We start from the raw sequence: 21,415 nt of genomic DNA, 5'->3' as shown, positions 1-21,415 counted from the left end.
TTATCAAGTCTCATTTAATTGCATAGATGAACCGAGGAAAAAGAAAGGTGATGTCAACTAAGCAAAAGGTCAAGAGAGGTAGGGGACAGGCAAGCTATATTCCTAGTGACAGAAATCTTGATGAAGACCTTGCTGAAGAAGAAAGAATTCAGAGGATGGGAATGACTATTCGTGTGTGGCATGATTCTCCTCTGCACATTTCAGAGTTTGATAGCAGCTACATGAGAGAAAATACTGATGGGTTCAACCCCAATCCTCCCCAAAACAGTGACAATCATACAGTTCTTGATTATTCTATGAGTTGGAAGAAGATAGGTGAAGCTAGAGAGATTGATTCCTACTCCTCTAATAGGTCTAGTGGCATTGATTATAGATTTTGGAATGCTTTCCAATCTGATTTTTATGCCATAGCCATCCTATCCAAGTCAAAGGGCAAGATTAGCAAGATGCAGTACATTGATTTTGGTGACTTGAAGAGCAGGGATGATCAGGGGTTTGCTGCAGCCATCAAGACCTGTGACCGCTTTGAGATAACAGATATCATGAGTTTCAGGTATGATTGGAACAGGGAGATTCTTGCACAGTTCTATGCCACTTACTATTGGAACAGGGAAGTGGATGAGCTTCATTGGATGACTGATGGGCGACATTATCGCATTGATTTGGTCACCTTCTGTCGTATTCTTAGTTTTGGACATATCCACAGGGGATATGAGAGGATTCATAATGAACGTCGTCTTGAGCCAATGGAAGTAAGCTTCACATGGGAGAATCAAAATCTTGCAGTTCCTGATTGGTCAAGGACCAATCTCAAGAGCTTCTATTATATCATGAACAATCTTTTCAGGATCACTCTTAACTCCAAAGACAATGCAACAGATTTGAATGGCTACATCACCAATGTATTGTCTAGGTTTCCCAGTAGTAAAAAGTTTAATGTTCCAAGGTTTATTTGGGTTGAGCTAGCATATGCCATGGATGATGGGAGGAGATCTTTGCTCTATGCTCCTTACCTCATGTTTGTGATTGAGAGAGTGACTAGCATGTGGTTTCCTAAGGATTGTGAGCACACTGTTTACAAGATGAAAAAGACCCATGGTGGCTTAGGGGGACTTGGGTCAGCCACTCAGCGCACTTGTTCTAGAGGACATGGAGATAGTGGGGCAGCAGGCCTTCACTCTTCTAGAGCTGAACATAGAGACATTCTTGAGCCGTCTAGGGCTAGGGAACAAAAGAAGTCTAAGTGAGGGAAGATGAGTGCATGGATGAAGGCTATCTTTACTCATTGTGCATATGCGTCACCGACTGCTTATGAGGATAGAATGGAAAACAGGGAAGCAGTGAGGCATGCTAGGGAGATGGCGGGGCTGCCACCTCTTCCACCAGTGCAGTCAGCACCTCAGTTTTCTAACTTGCCTCGTCTTTCTTCCTCGGACGAAGAGCAGGATCAGCCACATGAGCATCATTATGAACAGCCAGATGATCAGCAGTATGGGCACTCTTATGAGGCATTCAGTCAGTACTACGGGTACCCACAGGGGTAGCATTTTGAGCAGCCCCCACGGTAGCAGGACCTTGGTGTAGAGATTCACTCCACAGAGGTAGATCCATAGGTTCAGGCAGTCTTGCTTCGCACATATTCTAGGAGACCGCGTCCTTCGACGGATCAGCCAGGTCCTTCTACTTCAGCTGGGGCATCTCCTCCACGACGTTCAGCACGCTTCACTTCTCACACCCACATCGCCGGACGTGCCCGCATCGACTCCGACAGTGACGTGTGACTTTTCTTCTTTTTCTTCTCTTTTTGGTACTTGATGACAAAGGGGGAGAAAATTAGAGGGGTCAACAAATTTTCGACGCCATGAGTTCTCTGCAGCTGCGCTTTATGTCCAGATTCTATGAGAGTAGAAATATGTTGCTTTGTGACTTAATTTGCTTCGGATATAGACATGTATTCATGGTTACTGTTTTAGCTTGTCATATTCTGAGTTTAGATTGTTTTATATTCATATGATCTGCTGTAGGAACCTGATTGCTACCTGACCGATATAGTCAGGACGGCAATGCCGCCCTCTGGGGCCGGCAGTGCCGCCTTGTGCTGTATCAGCCAGAGTCTTGTGTGCTTGAACTGATATAGCCTGTCATATGCATCATGTTTATTCCTGTGACACTTTGTTCAACACCCCACAGCAGGCATGGATGTAGGGGGAGGTTCTCATCACACCTAAAATGTGAATCATGGCCTTTCAGGCCAAATTGAGAATTCAAATCTCTATTCACATATTTAGGGGGAGGCTCCTACATCCATAGTTTGAAAATCTCAGTTTTGATTTCATATCTTTTGTAAGTTCTAATTGGGTTGTCATCAATCATCAAAAAGTGAGAGATTGTAAGTGCAATTAAGTCCTATTATGGGTTTTGGCATTGATGACCACCAAATTAGAGAACTAATGAGATTTATCGAGATAACAAGTAGGGAATCGAAAAATGAGGATGATGTACAGGTTGCAGGTGTCCTAATTACAAAAAGTGGCTAGACCTAGCTTAAAGGAGGTTTAAATTCTTTTATGTTTTGAAATTGAGTTTAGGGAAAGCCGTACTATTAAGAGGAATTTTAGGACAGTTGGTCAACTGTTGAACCAGATGCTCAAATTCTTAGATTTACATCCTCTCACCTAGTCAAAACAGCCAGCCAAATTTCACCTCAACTTACCTGTTTTGCCTAGGGCGGCAGTGCCGCCCTGTTAAGAGCGGCAGTGCCACCCTTAACTGACCGTTGGACCCAAGGGGTATTTATACCCTTCTGGCCCAGCCCACAACGGTCATCTTCTTCACTCAGTCATTCTGCTCGAAACAGAACAGAACCAAAGCTCACCTCTCTCCTCTATTGTTGCTCCTTCATCCCTCAAGGAAATCCTTGATACTAACTATCAAAACTAGAGAGAAAAGACAGCAAAACTCGATTGAAGAGAAGATCCACTGATTCCCAAAGTCTAAGAGCATTTGGTTCACGTTTTGCCGGCGGTTCTAGGGTTTGTTACTCTTGAAGCTTGCTCCTAGCCGGCTAGGCGTCGCCCTTGGTCTTGCCAACTCGTGTGGCAGCCTTGGGAGGTTTGTAACCTCATTCTCAGAGCTAAGAAATCACCCCTCACTTCAAGAGTTCATCCTCTTGATTTGAGAACGAGGGTAAGGCAAGCCTTTGTGGCAAGCCAAGCCTGTTATGGCTTCCTCAACAACGTGGACTTAGGCAAACCTTTGTGGTGAGCTGAACCATAGGATAAATCTTGTGTCTCGCGTGCTTCATCTTGTTTACTTGCTGGTTTAGCTCATTACTAGCTGGTGTTAGGATTTGGTTGCTCGATCCACTCTTGTGTGGAGGTTCTATGATATTCAGTCTTCGAACTGGATCTTATCTTTCTATTGCAGGATTAAGCAGCTAAAGGGGTCAAGTTCATCTCTGTAAAATCTCAGTTGTGTTAGATTTATTTTCGTAGAGCGACAGTACCGCCCTGTCAGGCCGGCATTGCCGCCCTCTGTTCTGACAGAGTTTTGAGTTGAATTTTTACAGGCCTATTCACCCCCCCTCTAGGCCTCCTTTATCTTCCTGGAGATCCTACAGCTTCCTCCAACAAAGAGATCGATTCCAGTAGGCCAGAGTTCCTTAGATCGATAGCTCACAACCACAGAACCACCAGGTTCGGACCTTAAGCACCCGCTTGAACACTTAGCTCGTAGCAAAGTTCCTATCACTCTCGGCCCTTCCGGTCGGAGCCGACCGGACCTCTTGTACGCCCCATCTTTCTCCCTCTCGTTTGTAACCCCACTGCAGACTTCGAGCACCTGGGCTTAGGAATAAAGTCACCGACCGACCCCGACTGGACGTAGGTCATGTTGTCCGAACCAGTATAAATCCTATGTCATTGAGTGCTAGGCCACCTCCGATCACAACGTACAGCAAAACTACAAATATTCACTAGTTGGTCACTTTGTGCACCGACACATCCTTTGTGTCTGTGTATTTGCAAGACAAGTGTGGTTACTCCTCTTCTGTTTATATGGACTATCTGATTTATCACCATTCCCTGATGAAAAAAATCTTATGGGAATGATGGTTTAGAATACTTGTTTTGGCCCTGGCAACATCAAGGGAGGCCTAAATTCATTGATGACTTTGGCTGCTTGGCCTTGTGGAAGCATTGTAATGATGCTGTCTTTAATGGAGTTGCTCCCAGTCCCAGTATACAACTTGTGCCTAGCGGTTGCCTGGGATCTGGCTCACCTAGAGGTTATTGCTAGATAGGAGGCTGGCAGTTCTGTTTGGTTGGGTCGTTTTAGTTCATCAAAGGCACAAATGTGATTTTTCTGTATGAGGGGTGTGGCAAACTCAGTGATAGCGTAGCGGTAGGACCTCTAGTCGGTAGGCTGCCGGTCAGGGTTTGAGCCCTGGCTTGCACGAAGAAAAGGCCCCTTGTTGTGTAACTGTCTTCAGATATACGCGTTGTGCAGGCGTGTGCTGTAGGCGTGTCCTGGGCAGCTAGTTTTCAGGGCTTTTCTCAACCCTGCAGTTCAAGAAAATTTCTACCTTAACTATAATGCCTCGCGGGAGGTCTTTCCCCCTAGGGTCGAGTTTTCTTTTTTTTAAAAAAAAATCTTGGTACGAGGGGTGGAGGTGTGAGTCTTGGGTGCATTGTATTCTCTGATTTATTCTTCTTAATGCAATGATATCAACTCTCTTGCGTATTTGAGAAAAAAAAGCAACTGATACCATGTGTGTTGAAAATTACTTTCAATTCTCCAGATCCATTTAATGAGAAGACATTCATTCAGAACCTTCTATTTAGCATACCTAAGACTAGCATCTCATATCACCTCATGGTATTTAAATTGTCACTTGCTCCTCTCCAAAGAAGCCTTGATCCCACTTGTTTCTAGTTTCTGTTGATTATTCTCTTTGGGATGTATGTATTAGTTATCTAACGTGATACATTGATACTTCTATCAAAGATGTCTGAAATTTAGACCACCATTCCAAACTGAGTACCACTCAATCTGTAGAATTTGCGTGGATTGTAGGTTTTGGAGTTGATTTCCATTAAGAAACAAATTCCAGTGACAAGCTTCACCGGTTTCTGTCTTTCTTGTTCCATTTCAGGCTTGATTTCCACCTTGTGCAGCTCTTCTTTGTCTGCATGCCCTCACTAGGTTTGTTTCATGAGAAAAGTCTATTCCTTTCTGATGCTTGGCCATGCTTTGGAAAGCCAACTGTGAATCTTGGTTCTTCTTTTTGAGAATCTTATGTTGTGTTCTTTTGTTTTGTTGTGCAGCTGTCTATTTAGTGGCCCAATATGCATGGAGGGTGATAGAGCTAGTAATCTGGTTGAACTTTATTGATGAACTAGAGGTAATAGCAATGGCTAAATCTAGAGATAATCAGCAACGGTAGAGCAGGTTCGCCCTCCCTGGGAGGCTCCGAACGTGGTGCTCTATTTCTGCTTAACTCCCCTAATCAGCCGGCCCTTTGTTATATCTCCCAATGGCCGACTAGACACTAACAAACTCACTAATAAACTGGCTCCCAGATCCTAACTTATAGGAAAGGATAACTATGGCATAAAACTAGCCACTAGAGGCTGGCGCCTTCTTCTTCTTCCTGCTGTATTGCTTCCTAATGAAAGCGTCTACAACACTTCCACCTCCTTTCGAATTAGCTCGTCCTCGAGCTGGAATTTGGGATAGGTGGCCTTGAAATCTTCCGGCGGCTCCTAGGTTGAATCAGCTGGACTTCGACCGAGCCATTGCACCAAAACTTCCCACACACCATGGTTGAGGCGAGCGCGGGCAATGTGACTGGGCTCAGGAACAGCATGGCCATGGACAACTGTAGGTAGTGGAACAATGTCTGCAGGAGTGTTGCCATGGAACTTCTTTAGGAACACCACGTGGAACACATTGTGGATGCGTGCCTTAGCAGGGAGCTGGAGGCGGTAGGCCACCGAGCCAATGCGCTCGAGCACCTGGAAGGGGCCGAAGTAGCGGGGCACGAGCTTGGCATTCTGGGTGGACCTGATAGCTGTCGCAGCACGTTGGTGAAGGCGGAGCCACACCCAGTCGCCCACACTGAAAGACACATCCCGGTGTGCCGAGTCATGGCTCTGCTTCATGATACTCTGGGCTTGGAGGAGCCGTTCCCGGACAGCAGCCAGGAACTCATCCTTGGCCGTCAGCTGCTTGTCTAGTGCCGCCACCTTTGAGAGACCTGGCTGATACAAAGCTAGGGTGGGCGGTGGTCGACCATACACCACTTCAAACGGAGTTGCCCTCAATGCTGTCTGGAAGGATGAATTATAGCAGAACTCTGCCTAGGGCAGCCACCGCAGCCAGCTCCACGGACGATCGTCGGCGAGGCAGCGAAGGTAGACGCCGAGAATATGGTTGGTGACCTCTGACTAACCATCAGTTTGGGGGTGGAAGGCAGAGCTGAGGCGCAGTGTGACGCCAGACAGGCGAAAGAGCTCGGTCCAGAAGGCGCTGGTAAAGACCGGGTCCCTATCGCTGACGATGGAGCATGGCAGCCCGTGGAACCGCACAATCTGGTCGAAGAACGCCTAGGCAACAGAGGTGGCGCTGTAGGGGTGGCCGAGGGCGATGAAATGTGCATACTTGGAGAAGCGATCAATCACCGTGAGAACCACCGATTTGCCTCCGACCTTGGGAAAGCCTTCCACAAAATCCATGGCGATGTCGGCCCAGACGGTGTGGGGAACGTCCAGCAGCTGCAGCAGGCCGGCTGGATGGAGATGCTCCGTCTTGTTACGCTGACAGACGGTGCAGCCCTGCACGAAGTCGCGGACAAGACGGCCGGCGTGCGGGCTGTAGAAGGAGGCACGCAGGCGGTGCAGCGTCTTCTGTACGCCTTCATGGCCGGCGCCGTGAGCTGTGTCTAGGATCTGGGGCCACAGAGCCGACATGTCGGGGACGAAGATGTGGCCACGATGCAGGACGAAGCCATCGACGGACGTCCAGTTCGCCCCAGCAAGGCCCTGGTCAATTTCCTAGCGCTTGGCGATGATATCCGGTAGTGTCTCGGCCTCCGCTCGGAACTCGTGGAATAGATCGAAGTCCGGCCAGGAGAGTGCGCAGGTTGTCAGTGCTGCGGTGTCCTCATCACGGCGTGACAGGGCATCAGCAGCCGTGTTTTGGCGGCCGGGCTTGTACTCCACCTTGAAATCATAGCCAAATAGCTTGCTGACCCATGTGTGCTGCGGGATGGTGGAGAGGCGCTGGTCCAAGAGGAACTTGAGGGCGAAGTGGTCGGTGCGGATCGTGAATGGTCGTGCCCAAACATACGGCCGCTAGTGCCGCACGGCCTTCACCAATCCGATGAGCTCGCGCTCGTAGGCAGCCAACTTGGCATGCTGTGGCGCCACGGCGCGGCTGAAGAACGCGATTGGTCCTACGCTCTGGTGGAGGACAGCGCCGAAACCAGAGCCCAAGGCGTCGCAGTCGATGACGAAGGGCGCCGTGAAGTCGGGAAGCTGCAGCACCGGACCGGAGGTCAGTGCTGACTTGAGCATGTCGAAGGCGGCGGCGACGGCGTCACTCCAGCGGAAAGCATCCCACTTCAAGAGGGCCGTGAGCGGGGCTGCGATGACGCCGTAGTTGTGGATGAAACGGCGGTAGTAGCCCGTGAGGCCGAGGAAGCCACGTAGTGCGCGGAGGGTTCGCGGCATGGGCCAGCTCTGCACCGCTTCAATCTTGGCCGGGTCCATGGCCACCCCTGCCTCGGAGATGAAGTGGCCCAGGTACTCCACCCGACGCTCCGCGAATGAGCACTTGGAGCGCTTCAGGAATAGGCTGTGGGCGCGCAGTGTGGAGAGGACAGCACGGATGTGTTGCAGGTGTGCAGCGAACGACGTGCTGTAGATGAGAATATCATCAAAGAACTCGAGCACAAAGTGGCGAAGGAAGGGGCGGAGAACCTCGTTCATAAGGGACTGGAACGTCGCCGGGGCATTGGTCAAGCCGAAGGCCATTACTAAGAACTCAAAATGCCCATGATGAGTTCGAAACGCCGTCTTGTGGATGTCATCGGCGTGCATGCGGACTTGGTGATATCCGCTGCGAAGATCGAGCTTGGTGAAGTAGGTGGCACCGCGGAGTTCGTCAAGAAGCTCGTCGACGACGGGAATGGGGAAGACGTCGCGCACTGTTTTTGCATTGAGCGCGCGATAGTCGATGCAGAACCTCCATGAGTTGTCCTTCTTGCGCACGAGGAGGACGGGCGATGAGAACGCCGAGGTGCTTGGGCGGATGATGCCCTGCTGGAGCATGTCAGCGCATTGCCTCTCCAGCTCATCTTTGAGCAGCTGGGGGTAGCGGTAGGGCCGTACTGCGATCGGGGCCGTGCCTGGTAGGAGATGAATCCGATGATCGCAGGCACGAACTAGAGGCAGTGACGACTGCGTGTCGAAGATATCGCCGAACTCAACCAAGAGCAGTTGGAGGAGGTCCAGGCGCTCGGCGGCGTGGAGAGCAGGGGCCCTGGGGGCTGTGACGCCAGTCTAGTGAATGCGGCGATCCCGGTGCCAGAACGCCATGGTCTGGTGGGCGAGGTCCTAGAGGATGGGGCCTAGGGACCGGAGCCAGTGGCAGCCCAACACGAGCTCGTAGTCGTGGAGGGGCAAGATGAAGAGGTCGATGTGGAACTCCTCGGTGCCGATGGTGACGGGGACGGCGGCGCAGACCCCGGCAGATGGGACGCGTTCCCCGTTGGCAACGCCCACGGTGAGGCCAGGGCGCGGCGCGGGCTGGAGGCAGAGGCGACGTGCAGTGTCTGCGGCGATGAAGGAGTGAGTGGATCCCGAGTCCACCAGAGCCCGGATGGATGTGCCTGCGACGGATGTGGCCAGGTGCATGGTGTCCGCCGTCTTGATGCCGGTGAGGGCGTGGATGGAGATCTCGACGTCGTCGGTAGGGGAAGACTCCACCGCAGCGTCCTCAAATGGTGTATCATCATCGAGCTCCATCAGGTACAGGCCCTTCTTCATGCAGGCATGGTCCTTCGTGAATTTTTCTGGACAGTTGAAGCAGAGGCCCTCTGCTCTGCGTTGGGCCATCTCTTGCGGTGTCAGCCGCTTGAAGCGCGGGCCTGCTGGAGGTGGGCCTTTGGTTGGAGCCGGCGGCGTCGGCGGCACAGTTTTGGCTGCGGGAGGAGGCGTGTGCGGTGCGGAAGTCGCGGGCAGGGCGGCGCCGTTCGAAAGCCCGTGCGAGGGCCATGGCGTCATCGAGCGTGGTCGGATGTTGGAGCTCGACGTCCGTCTGTAGTGGATCGCGGAGGCCACCGGTGAAGATGTTGATTTGGTCCTGCTCCTGAAGCGGTCTGCAGCGCGCGAACATGGGCAAGAACTGCGCCTTGTACTCCTCGACTGTCCCTGTGCGGCGAAGCTTCATGAGGGCGCCGAGCGGGTTGCTGCGCGCCGGCGTCCCGAACGCCCGCTGCATCTTGTCGACGAAATCCGGCCACGTTGGAGCGCCGTGGTTCTGCTCCAGGCGGTAGTACCAATCCTGGGCAGCGCCTTCCATGTAGAAGGAGGCGAGCCACACGCGCTCGTCATCCGCCGTGCGATCGGCGTGGAAAAACTGCTCCACCTTGTGAAGCCATGTGACCGGATCGGTGCTGCCGTCGTAGCGCGGAAACCGGAGCTTGTGCTTCCCGTGCTCGCGTGGGGGTGGTGGGGGAGGGGCGCCATGCTCCGTGTCCTTGCCACTGTGGGAGCCGCCGGAGGAGTGGTGGTCCGATTGCAGTCGGTTGACGGCCACGTTGAGATGGCTCTGGTCGCCCTTGATCGTCGTCACCTCGTTCTTGATGGAGGAGAGATCGGCGAGGATGGCATCCAGAGTGGTCTTGAGTTCGTCACCCATGACAGGCGAGAGGATCGAGAGGTCTCTGATACCAGATGATAGAGCTAGTAATCTGGTTGAACTTTATTGATGAACTGGAGGTAATAGCAATGGCTAAATCTAGAGATAATCAGCAACGGTAGAGCAGGTTCGCCCTCCCTGGGAGGCTCCAAACGTGGTGCTCTATTTCTTCTTAACTCCCCTAATCAGCCGGCCCTTTGTTATATCTCCCAATGGCCGGCTAGACACTAACAAACTCACTAACAAACTGGCTCCCAGATCCTAACTTATAGAAAAGGATAACTATGGCCTAAAACTAGCCACTAGATGTTGGCGCCTTCTTCTTCTTCCTGCTGTATTGCTTCCCAATGAAAGCGTCTACAACAGAGGGAGATCAAAAGGATGGAGGGGGTAATATACTGTGGCCTCTTATGAACAATTTTAATGGAATAAATTATCTATTTTGGAACAAATATGATATTTGACAACAAAGGGCTGAACTATGAATTACTTAAAGCATGTTCAGCTGTACTCACCAAAATATGGTGGTGCGAATTGTTTCCATAGACCAAATACTACTTAACTGATGCATTTATCTGCAACAACAGTAATTGAAACTGAAAGAGGTTATTTGTTTGGTAATAATGCTAATTTAATTGAGTTTAACAATTGTCATTCACTTGAAAAGCATACTTGAGTTGGTTATGTCTGTCGTGTCTGTTTGGATAGAGCTGTCATGGAGTCTATCCTATATGCATCAACCATGCTGCTTATGAGGACAGTTAAATGGTTAGTTGATGCATTTTAGACTTTTTGCATTTGCATCTTATATTTACTTGGGAGAACGTGCAACCATATATTCTATATTGGATTTCTCTTTCACTGTGGTATATAATTGTATAAATGCAGAATGACGTTGTTGTTTTGCAGTTTTTCCCTTGCTCGACCAATTATGGATCATTTCCCTGTAGAATGCCATATTTTCTTGTTTCTCAAAATGTACTCAATGATGATCTTAAAATTCTTGATAAACAAAACTTTATTTTTCATGTTTGCTTTTGACTTTCAAGTGGCTTTGCAACCAAATTGCTCTAATTATCAAATATAATGGTCTATTATTACATTGTAACCACAGCAAGTTCAAATGAAGTATCCAATTTTCAGATGTGCCAATGCCCAAACATAAAAAGTACATCCGCTAAGAAAGAAGTTTCTTATGATAATATAGAAGGCATGTCCATTAAACGTAATTTTACTGAAAGTTGATGTCATATTTCAGGAAGCAGAAGAGAAAAGGAAAAAAAGACGAGGAACCTGAGAAACAAAAACAGCTTGAGGAAGAATGTGCCAAGAAGGATGCTGATTCAAAGCTTTCGAAGGTATTAGACAGGCTAGATACACTAGAGGCTGTCGTTGAGGAAATTGTGGATGACAAAAGGAAACACTCTTCCCCTGATTTACCGACCAAAGCGGAGGTTGCGAAGAAAGATAAAGCATCTCCGGGCAAGGCTTCTGATTCGAAAAACGATAGTCAGCCAGTGACAGTCAAGAGTAAGGACATCAGCTGTGGTGCAAATGCTCCAGCAAATACTGCAAAACCAAACATTTAGGGGATTTGTGATAAGTCGTTTCCAGTTGAGTCCGAGAGTTGATAAATCGCTCTATTTCTGCTTAACTCCCCTAATCAGCCGGCCCTTTGTTATATCTCCCAATGGCCGGCTATACACTAACAAACTCACTAACAAACTGGCTCCCAGATCCTAACTTATAGGAAAGGATAACTATGGCCTAAAACTAGCCACTAGATGTTGGCGCCTTCTTCTTCTTCCTGCTGTATTGCTTCCCAATGAAAGCGTCTACAACAGAGGGAGATCAAAAGGATGGAGGGGGTAATATACTGTGGCCTCTTATGAACAATTTTAATGGAATAAATTATCTATTTTGGAACAAATATGATATTTGACAACAAAGGGCTGAACTATGAATTACTTAAAGCATGTTCAGCTGTACTCACCAAAATATGGTGGTGCGAATTGTTTCCATAGACCAAATACTACTTAACTGATGCATTTATCTGCAACAACAGTAATTGAAACTGAAAGAGGTTATTTGTTTGGTAATAATGCTAATTTAATTGAGTTTAACCATTGTCATTCACTTGAAAAGCATACTTGAGTTGGTTATGTCTGTCGTGTCTGTTTGGATAGAGCTGTCATGGAGTCTATCCTATATGCATCAACCATGCTGCTTATGAGGACAGTTAAATGGTTAGTTGATGCATTTTAGACTTTTTGCATTTGCATCTTATATTTACTTGGGAGAACGTGCAACCATATATTCTATATTGGATTTCTCTTTCACTGTGGTATATAATTGTATAAATGCAGAATGACGTTGTTGTTTTGCAGTTTTTCCCTTGCTCGACCAATTATGGATCATTTCCCTGTAGAATGCCATATTTTCTTGTTTCTCAAAATGTACTCAATGATGATCTTAAAATTCTTGATAAACAAAACTTTATTTTTCATGTTTGCTTTTGACTTTCAAGTGGCTTTGCAACCAAATTGCTCTAATTATCAAATATAATGGTCTATTATTACATTGTAACCACAGCAAGTTCAAATGAAGTATCCAATTTTCAGATGTGCCAATGCCCAAACATAAAAAGTACATCCGCTAAGAAAGAAGTTTCTTATGATAATATAGAAGGCATGTCCATTAAACGTAATTTTACTGAAAGTTGATGTCATATTTCAGGAAGCAGAAGAGAAAAGGAAAAAAAGACGAGGAACCTGAGAAACAAAAACAGCTTGAGGAAGAATGTGCCAAGAAGGATGCTGATTCAAAGCTTTCGAAGGTATTAGACAGGCTAGATACACTAGAGGCTGTCGTTGAGGAAATTGTGGATGACAAAAGGAAACACTCTTCCCCTGATTTACCGACCAAAGCGGAGGTTGCGAAGAAAGATAAAGCATCTCCGGGCAAGGCTTCTGATTCGAAAAACGATAGTCAGCCAGTGACAGTCAAGAGTAAGGACATCAGCTGTGGTGCAAATGCTCCAGCAAATACTGCAAAACCAAACATTTAGGGGATTTGTGATAAGTCGTTTCCAGTTGAGTCCGAGAGTTGATAAATCGCTCTATTTCTGCTTAACTCCCCTAATCAGCCGGCCCTTTGTTATATCTCCCAATGGCCGGCTATACACTAACAAACTCACTAACAAACTGGCTCCCAGATCCTAACTTATAGGAAAGGATAACTATGGCCTAAAACTAGCCACTAGATGTTGGCGCCTTCTTCTTCTTCCTGCTGTATTGCTTCCCAATGAAAGCGTCTACAACAGAGGGAGATCAAAAGGATGGAGGGGGGTAATATACTGTGGCCTCTTATGAACAATTTTAATGGAATAAATTATCTATTTTGGAACAAATATGATATTTGACAACAAAGGGCTGAACTATGAATTACTTAAAGCATGTTCAGCTGTACTCACCAAAATATGGTGGTGCGAATTGTTTCCATAGACCAAATACTACTTAACTGATGCATTTATCTGCAACAACAGTAATTGAAACTGAAAGAGGTTATTTGTTTGGTAATAATGCTAATTTAATTGAGTTTAACCATTGTCATTCACTTGAAAAGCATACTTGAGTTGGTTATGTCTGTCGTGTCTGTTTGGATAGAGCTGTCATGGAGTCTATCCTATATGCATCAACCATGCTGCTTATGAGGACAGTTAAATGGTTAGTTGATGCATTTTAGACTTTTTGCATTTGCATCTTATATTTACTTGGGAGAACGTGCAACCATATATTCTATATTGGATTTCTCTTTCACTGTGGTATATAATTGTATAAATGCAGAATGACGTTGTTGTTTTGCAGTTTTTCCCTTGCTCGACCAATTATGGATCATTTCCCTGTAGAATGCCATATTTTCTTGTTTCTCAAAATGTACTCAATGATGATCTTAAAATTCTTGATAAACAAAACTTTATTTTTCATGTTTGCTTTTGACTTCAAGTGGCTTTGCAACCAAATTGCTCTAATTATCAAATATAATGGTCTATTATTACATTGTAACCACAGCAAGTTCAAATGAAGTATCCAATTTTCAGATGTGCCAATGCCCAAACATAAAAAGTACATCCGCTAAGAAAGAAGTTTCTTATGATAATATAGAAGGCATGTCCATTAAACGTAATTTTACTGAAAGTTGATGTCATATTTCAGGAAGCAGAAGAGAAAAGGAAAAAAAGACGAGGAACCTGAGAAACAAAAACAGCTTGAGGAAGAATGTGCCAAGAAGGATGCTGATTCAAAGCTTTCGAAGGTATTAGACAGGCTAGATACACTAGAGGCTGTCGTTGAGGAAATTGTGGATGACAAAAGGAAACACTCTTCCCCTGATTTACCGACCAAAGCGGAGGTTGCGAAGAAAGATAAAGCATCTCCGGGCAAGGCTTCTGATTCGAAAAACGATAGTCAGCCAGTGACAGTCAAGAGTAAGGACATCAGCTGTGGTGCAAATGCTCCAGCAAATACTGCAAAACCAAACATTTAGGGGATTTGTGATAAGTCGTTTCCAGTTGAGTCCGAGAGTTGATAAATCGTTCTATTTTCTTTTTGTGTTTCTTAGAGCCATTACTGTTCTTGGCTGGGATTCCTTTGAGGTCCCCCCCCCCCCCCCCCCCCCCCCCCCCCCCCGCCCCCTTCTTCCAACACAAGATGGGTGTTTACCTATGTAGTCTTGTCCTCAATGCTAAGTGAATGAATAGATGTAATCTCCACTTTGGAGTTTCCACACCTGTGATATGATGGGTCTTAGAAGAAAATATAGCGAGCTAACGTTTTGTACAACCTAGCACCTTTGATAGTTGAGGCTGTGATTTTGGATAATGAATACGACAAATCTTTCTGCTTACTAGGCGGTAAATGCACTTGTCTGGTTGTGCAACTCGTGACATCAGAGACTCCATATCAGACTAAAGAAAATACGTCTCCTTTCACTGTATTCTTGCATTGTGAGTGTGTGTGTGTCGGTTGTGGGGTAGGGAGGGCGGCGGGGGCGCTTTTCCGTAGGAAAGCAAATATTCATCCTCTTTCTTTCTCTTCCAAATTTGGAAGATGAATCGGCAAAGGTTATCAGCCTGTTCGGGAGGCCGTATCGTATCGTGGATTATTTACTGCTGGCTGGTTTGGTGTGAGAGAAAAACACTGTTCTCGACTGAAAATTTACGATCGTTTACGAGCAAACGAACATGCTGTATAAGTTTCGAGTATTTCTTACCGGGACAATGTCCAAAGGTTGGGTGCATTCCACTGTATCCCTGTGTTATGTCAAATCCTGTCATGTCATTAGATTTGAATAGTACTTAAATCTGCCTCCAATAAATCAACTTCTAGGCTAAAGTCAAACTTTCTAAGTTTAATCAAATTTATATAAAAAACACGACACTTTTATAATGCGCCCCAAGAATTGGAAGTCCATATGGGAAACTATTGGAAGTGTTTCTTTTGTCCACGCCAAAAGCTATTTTTCCACATATTTTAAGGAGCTTTTGAAGATGTTTATAAATTATAATACATTATACTATATTCTTTTCTTATCTTCTAGGTCCTGTTTGGAACAGCTCCACCTCTAGAAAAAGTGAATCTGGATCTAAAATTTACCATGATCTACCAGGGAACTGTTTGGCTTGCCGCAGCTCCAGATCCACAAAACCGAGGATTTGGTTGGAATGGCCTATTTTGCCCTTTGGGTTGTCTGATATAGTTTTTTAATACAGGGGCACGTGTTTTGTTCATATTTGTTACACAAATAAAATACCTTGACACAAATATTCAACAGCAATCAACGTTAACCCACAAGATAGATAATTAATTAATATATGTCCATGACAACATCTAAACAATATTACGATTGTCCAGTCATAAAAATAACTAAAGATTAAATTAAATGAAGACTAGTACTACCTCCGTCTGTAAAAGAATGCAATTTTAGCACAGTGTCACATTTTAGTACCTTAAGTTTGATCAATTATAGGTAAAAAAATATCCATGCTTATGATATTAAATAAATACTATCAGATTAATTATGAAATGTATTTTCATAATAAATTAATTTAAAGACATAACTGTGAATATTATTCACTAAAAATTTAGTCAAATGTGAACCACTTTTCGTGACACGCAACCTATAGTTGTATTCTTTTTAGAACGTATTAGTCATGAGCATGCTATTGCAAACTGAAATACAACAGTGTTATAATAGTAATTCGTGTTGCCTCGATCTGTCTGCCTAAACATTGGCAGGATAACTACACATCATACAAACGACAGCACAGAGCAATGTACAAGCTGAACTGACAGTTTTCACTGTAGGCCCCTTGTGACTACTTCCTCCCTCCCTAAATGGTTATCGTTTTCGTTTTTCGAGAAATAACTTTAACTAAATATATATTAAAAAAATATTAATATTTATGAAACATAATTAGTATCATTAAATAGATATTTAAATCTAGTTTTTTAATAAATTTATTTAGAGATAAAAATGTTACATGTATTTTCTATTAATCGAGTCAAAGTTATCGGCATGCAATTCGTGGCAACTAACATTTAGGACGGAGTGAGTATACTCCAGAATTTTTTTGAAAAGCAAACCTATGCTCCAGAGTCCAGAATCTCAGCTTGTGACCTAGTATGTTCTATATCTATTTAAAAAAAAACTGCTCCAGAGTCCAGAATCTCAGCTTGTTTACTTCTGAATTATGCAGAAGTGAATCTTGCTTGTTTTAAAAATGAATAAATAGCATAGATCTTTGGCATGAAGCAGATCGACCTCCGAGCCTTGTGAGAGTAAGACTGTTGTCCTCACTCCTCACAAGAAGGCATCCGGTAGTCATGCATAACTGACTCCATGGTTAGGTTCCTGAGCCCCCAAGAAATTAATCCCAGTCACCTGCTTAAATGAGCCCTGCAGCAAGCAGCCGCAGGGAATCCAGTTATAATGAATGTGACCTCAAATCATAATGGCTCTGTTCGCTGGTTGTTTTCTGGGTTGATAAATCTGGCTGGTGCTGGTTTGTTGTGAGAGGAAAACACCGTTGACTGGCTGATAAACCCTGACTGAAACCAACAAGCGAACAGGCTAAATATGCCAAGGAAATCTTTCTGATAAACAGCAGTGATCAAGAGAAAACTGCTGGATGATTGACAGCAATAATTTCAGTTTCTAGATCAGTAAGAAAAGGTCATCATACTTAGCTTCCCTAACCATTCAATTTACAAAAGAGTAAGCATTAGCAACATAAATGATTTTTACAAAAGCATTTTGATTACTGACCTCAATTCAAGGATAACCTAACACACTGTCTACATAGAGATAACACAAGTTCAGTAGCCACGTTGCTATACCAATTTCCACTTGGTGCTACGAAACGATAAGAGCATCAATCGTCCTTGGCATCTCTGGGTTTATGGTAATCTCTTCACAATAAATCTTCGTTGCCATCTCATCTTTTTTCGGATCTGCCTTCATGTTTACCCTGTCAATGTCACTCGTGCAAAGAGTTGGAATGGCATTGCATTGTTCGAACCGGAAGCAACTGACAAGGTGATCATTTGTTAGACCTGCAGCCTGCATGAAGGAATATATGACCGTTGGGCCCACACCTCGGAATCCCCTTCTCATCATGTCTTTGCTGATTGTATCTGCCTTAGGGCTCTTGACAGGAACTTGTCTTGGATATCGGAACTTGCTCATTATAGGCTTGTGGTTCAGAAAACCCCAGCAGTACCGATCAAAGGATCCAAATTCATCAACAATCTGCATCAGTTTGCACAAACTTATAGTTCCAGGCAAAAAACCACACCAACGGAAGTACCAAATTGGCGGTATATCAAGCAGGCACTACCAACCTTTAGTATCTGGCGAGCATTCTCAAGGACAGCTCGGAGCTTTTGCTCTGACAAAAGAGAATGGGCAGTGCTTCCAGGTGCCACAAGCTTCTTCTCATTTATTTTAGAGACAGCAGCAGGGTCGAACTCCATGAAAATTTCCCTGGAAGATTCAGCATGGATCTTACAAAATAAACCATGCAGAGTAATTTTATTTAGGGCCCCTTTGGAACACAAGAATCATGTAGGAACTTCACAGGATTCAGTTTATTTTCACAGTAAAAACACAGAAAACATGAAACAATCCCGCATTCCAAAGGGGCCTTATTTTCAATATTGCAAGACCTATACCTGAAAAGTTGCCTCCTCTTGAGAATTTCAGGCCATGTAAGCTCAGCCAATGCACCAGATAGTACAAGTAGCTCAAACAATCTCCTGTAGAACGATCATGGTCAAATATCCTTGGGCAGTCTGATTCCTATTCACAGAAGATAAATAGCAAAGATGAATTTTGCAATTTTCAGTTTTGCATACCTGTCATTGTGCACGGGAACCCCCCACTCCTCATCATGGAAAGTGACATAGCAAGGATCTGGTCAGTAGAAAACATGACAAATCAGCTTTGTTCGTAAAAATGCGTAACTTAAGAAACACTTCATCAGTAAGGCCTAGAAAAAGGCACAGGATAACCATAGCATGTGATGCTGTCAAATAAAGCTGTACCTCAAGCTTGGGGTGTTTGGTTTTATTGGCGGTATAGATGGAGCTATTAAAACTACTAGTGTGTTATTTTCAGGTTGTAATGTAACCATTCCTTTTACCAAATTTATGGTTTCAAGCAATTACAGTGGGTTGCTGCAGCAGGATCAAAATCAAAGGGCACATGGTACATAATAGAGCATAGATTGATCTAACGGGCTGGTATTTAGTTGATGAGACAAAACTATATATTATAGCTAACTACATATGTAACTCTGTGGAAGTGTCAATGACAAGGCAATCCTTCAGATGAAATTGCATATCTAATGTTAATTATATATGCAACTATAGTCAATTACAGATGTTGATGTGAAATTGCAAGAGACTAACCAATCCGTTGAATGAAGGAAATAAAAACAAAAGGGAAACAAAAAAAGGAGAATATGCTCTTTACACTTTATAGGCAACCTAAAGGAGGAATTGCAAGAGATCTAATGTAGGCAGAATTACCATCTCAAATGGTTCCAATATCCAACCCCATGACAAACAAGAACAGCTAGAGTTTAACAAGCTATTAACGGAGTAGACGATATATCATCATTCCAGTTAGCAACTCAGTAGCATGCTGCTCTTGAGGAAAGGCTAGAAGGGAATATATTCTTAATTAACCTGTGGGTTTCGCATAGCTTTACTACATGTCTACATCATATGAACAAGAGTGATAAAAAGTGCCTGGTTAAGGATGCTAGAATGTATAAGTTATAATGAATTGTGACACATGAATGGACTGATTAGCCAATAATTCGAACAGGCATAAATTACGCACTCTAAAATATAGTCAGTAACCAAAACATCAAGAAACAAGAATTGTATTCTTCTTCTGAAGAAAAGAAAGAAGAATAATTCTTACAGCAAACTAAGATTTTGGCAAAGAACAAGTTCCAGAAGAGAGAAGCTCACCAGTGGTTGGAGTCGCCCACACGCACCTCCTCTTCCCTTCCACAACCTCTGGTGTCACCGAAACAACAAACTCCACCACGACGGGCTTGCTCTCTGCCGCCTTACCCACAGCCTTGCCTTGCTTCGACGCAGCCGTCGGCCCCGACCGGCCCTTCTCCACTTTCCCAGTGAAAGCCCGGACGCGGACCGACTCCGCGGAGGCATCCGAGGAGCAAGACGACGCGCTGAGCGGCAAGCCCGGATGCAAGAGCTGCGGCGCGTAGCTTTTCCTCGACGGCGGCCCAGGCGGTGTGCGCCGCGGCGACGGCACAGGGGACGCACCCTTGGGCGCGCCACCTCCGCCCCCGCTGACTGCATTCCTCTTTGCGCCCTCCTCCGCCTTGGGTGCGGCAGCCGCAGGCTTCTCTGGCGTCCCCACCGCCGCCGGCTCCGCCGCCTTCCTCAGGGGCTTCGGCGACGGTTTCCGGGCGTTCGCCGGGCCCGACCTGGCCTTGTTGCCCCCCGGTACCAGCACCGGCCTCGCCTCTGCCTCCGGAACCGCGATGTTCAGGGACCGGACCCTCGGTGCCCTGGCCATGGAAACCACTACAGCCTAGCCCGCAGGTTTTTACCGCCCAAAAATTCAAAATTTACCGGGTTTTCCACTCGACGCTCCTCAAGAACCGAGCAAAGAATTCCAAACGGCCGTAGAAAATTACCCGCCTCGTCGAGCTAATCCGCCCCCCCCCCCCCCCCCCCCCAACCCCCACGAACTTAAGATTCCCCTCCGCGGAGACAAGCACGCAACCAAGAACTCCTCCAAATCCGGACTCTTTTCCGTCCCTAAAAACCTCAAAAAAATATTCAAATTGAAGCGAGCTGCGGGCCAAGAACCCTAACCCCAGTCGCGCTTAGGCCCGGCATTGCACGGAGGAGCGCAGGAACCGGGTAAACACCAAGACACGGCCACGGCGGGCGGCCGGCGCTCAAAGGAGATTAGAACCTCCCGGGGCCGTACAACGCCGGGGGAAAGCGAAATCCGGGGAAGCTGAGGGGATTTGGAAGACCTAGGCGGCGGAGGGGCGGGGCAGGGCGGGCAGGGGAGAGGCGCAGGGGGGGACTGGAGCTGCTGCAGCAACTGTTCCGAGGACGAGGGAGGAGTAGAATCCAAGGAGAGGAGGGGCGAAGCGGTTGGCGGAGAGGTTGAGGGGGACACTGCACTAGCTCGCTAGCGGCTAGCGGGGACACACCTGTTTTATTTTAGGAGGGGGTGTGTTGCGAAAGTTTTTAACTTTTGTGGGGGAGAAGAGTTTGGTTGTATCTATACCCTGGACCGCTGCGTGTGGGCCTGGTAGCTTCTTCTGTCTGATGGTGTACTTTTCCGAGATGGCCCACCTGTTTTATATATTTGTCAAAATACTGTATAACGGCCGGCTGAATTGATTTCTTGGTGATTATACACGAGGGAAATGGTTTCCCACATGTACCATGCATCGTTGTCAGGGTTTGGGTTTGTTTGGACACACATGAATCTAACTTAATCCATATATGTTAGAGTAAATTAGAGTGAAATTTAATTTAAATTTCATCACAATCTACTTTAACCTATATGAATTGAGATAGATACACGTGCATCCAAACAAGGTCTGACTATTTATTATTGGTCGTCTTTTAAAATTTCTTAAACCAAAATTAGTGGCCGTAACCAAGAAGAGAGTATTATCAGCTAAATTTTCATTCATAAGACGACGAGATAGGAACGAGTGAACCACAACATGTCATCAATCAAAGTTTTGTGGCACCATTGAGTAATGAAATTGTCGTGAACTAAGAGGAACTTAACTCCTTAGCATCCTTAGGGTGAAAACTATCCATCATAGTTTATGCCTTTAACTTGGTTTGGTTGCATTTTTCCTAAACTATTCTAGAATTTAATAACATTTGCTATTTCAATGATAGATGTTGCACCCGTTGAC

At 45.7% G+C, this 21,415-nt stretch overlaps 1 protein-coding gene and 1 pseudogene across 1 annotated transcript; one reads left to right on the top strand and one right to left on the bottom strand.

The window, feature by feature from the left end:
* The window catches only part of LOC136523049 (uncharacterized), a 42,767-nt pseudogene extending 31,215 nt beyond the window's left edge, over nt 1-11,552 (top strand).
* A 5,540-nt stretch (nt 11,553-17,092) lies between these two features.
* On the bottom strand, nt 17,093-20,174 carry LOC136520539 (uncharacterized). Its single transcript, XM_066514095.1, has 5 exons — nt 19,461-20,174; nt 18,336-18,393; nt 18,153-18,236; nt 17,823-17,964; nt 17,093-17,730 (listed from the first exon to the last, which is right to left on the bottom strand). Exons 1-5 carry the CDS (start codon nt 20,035-20,037, stop codon nt 17,335-17,337), a joined length of 1,257 nt encoding a protein of 418 aa, XP_066370192.1. The 5' UTR covers nt 20,038-20,174; the 3' UTR covers nt 17,093-17,334.
* Between the last annotated feature and the right edge of the window lie 1,241 nt (nt 20,175-21,415).

Source organism: Miscanthus floridulus, chromosome 18 (assembly GCF_019320115.1).
Source record: "Miscanthus floridulus cultivar M001 chromosome 18, ASM1932011v1, whole genome shotgun sequence".
NCBI lineage: Eukaryota > Viridiplantae > Streptophyta > Magnoliopsida > Poales > Poaceae > Miscanthus > Miscanthus floridulus.
This window is presented reverse-complemented; position numbering and strand designations above follow the sequence as displayed.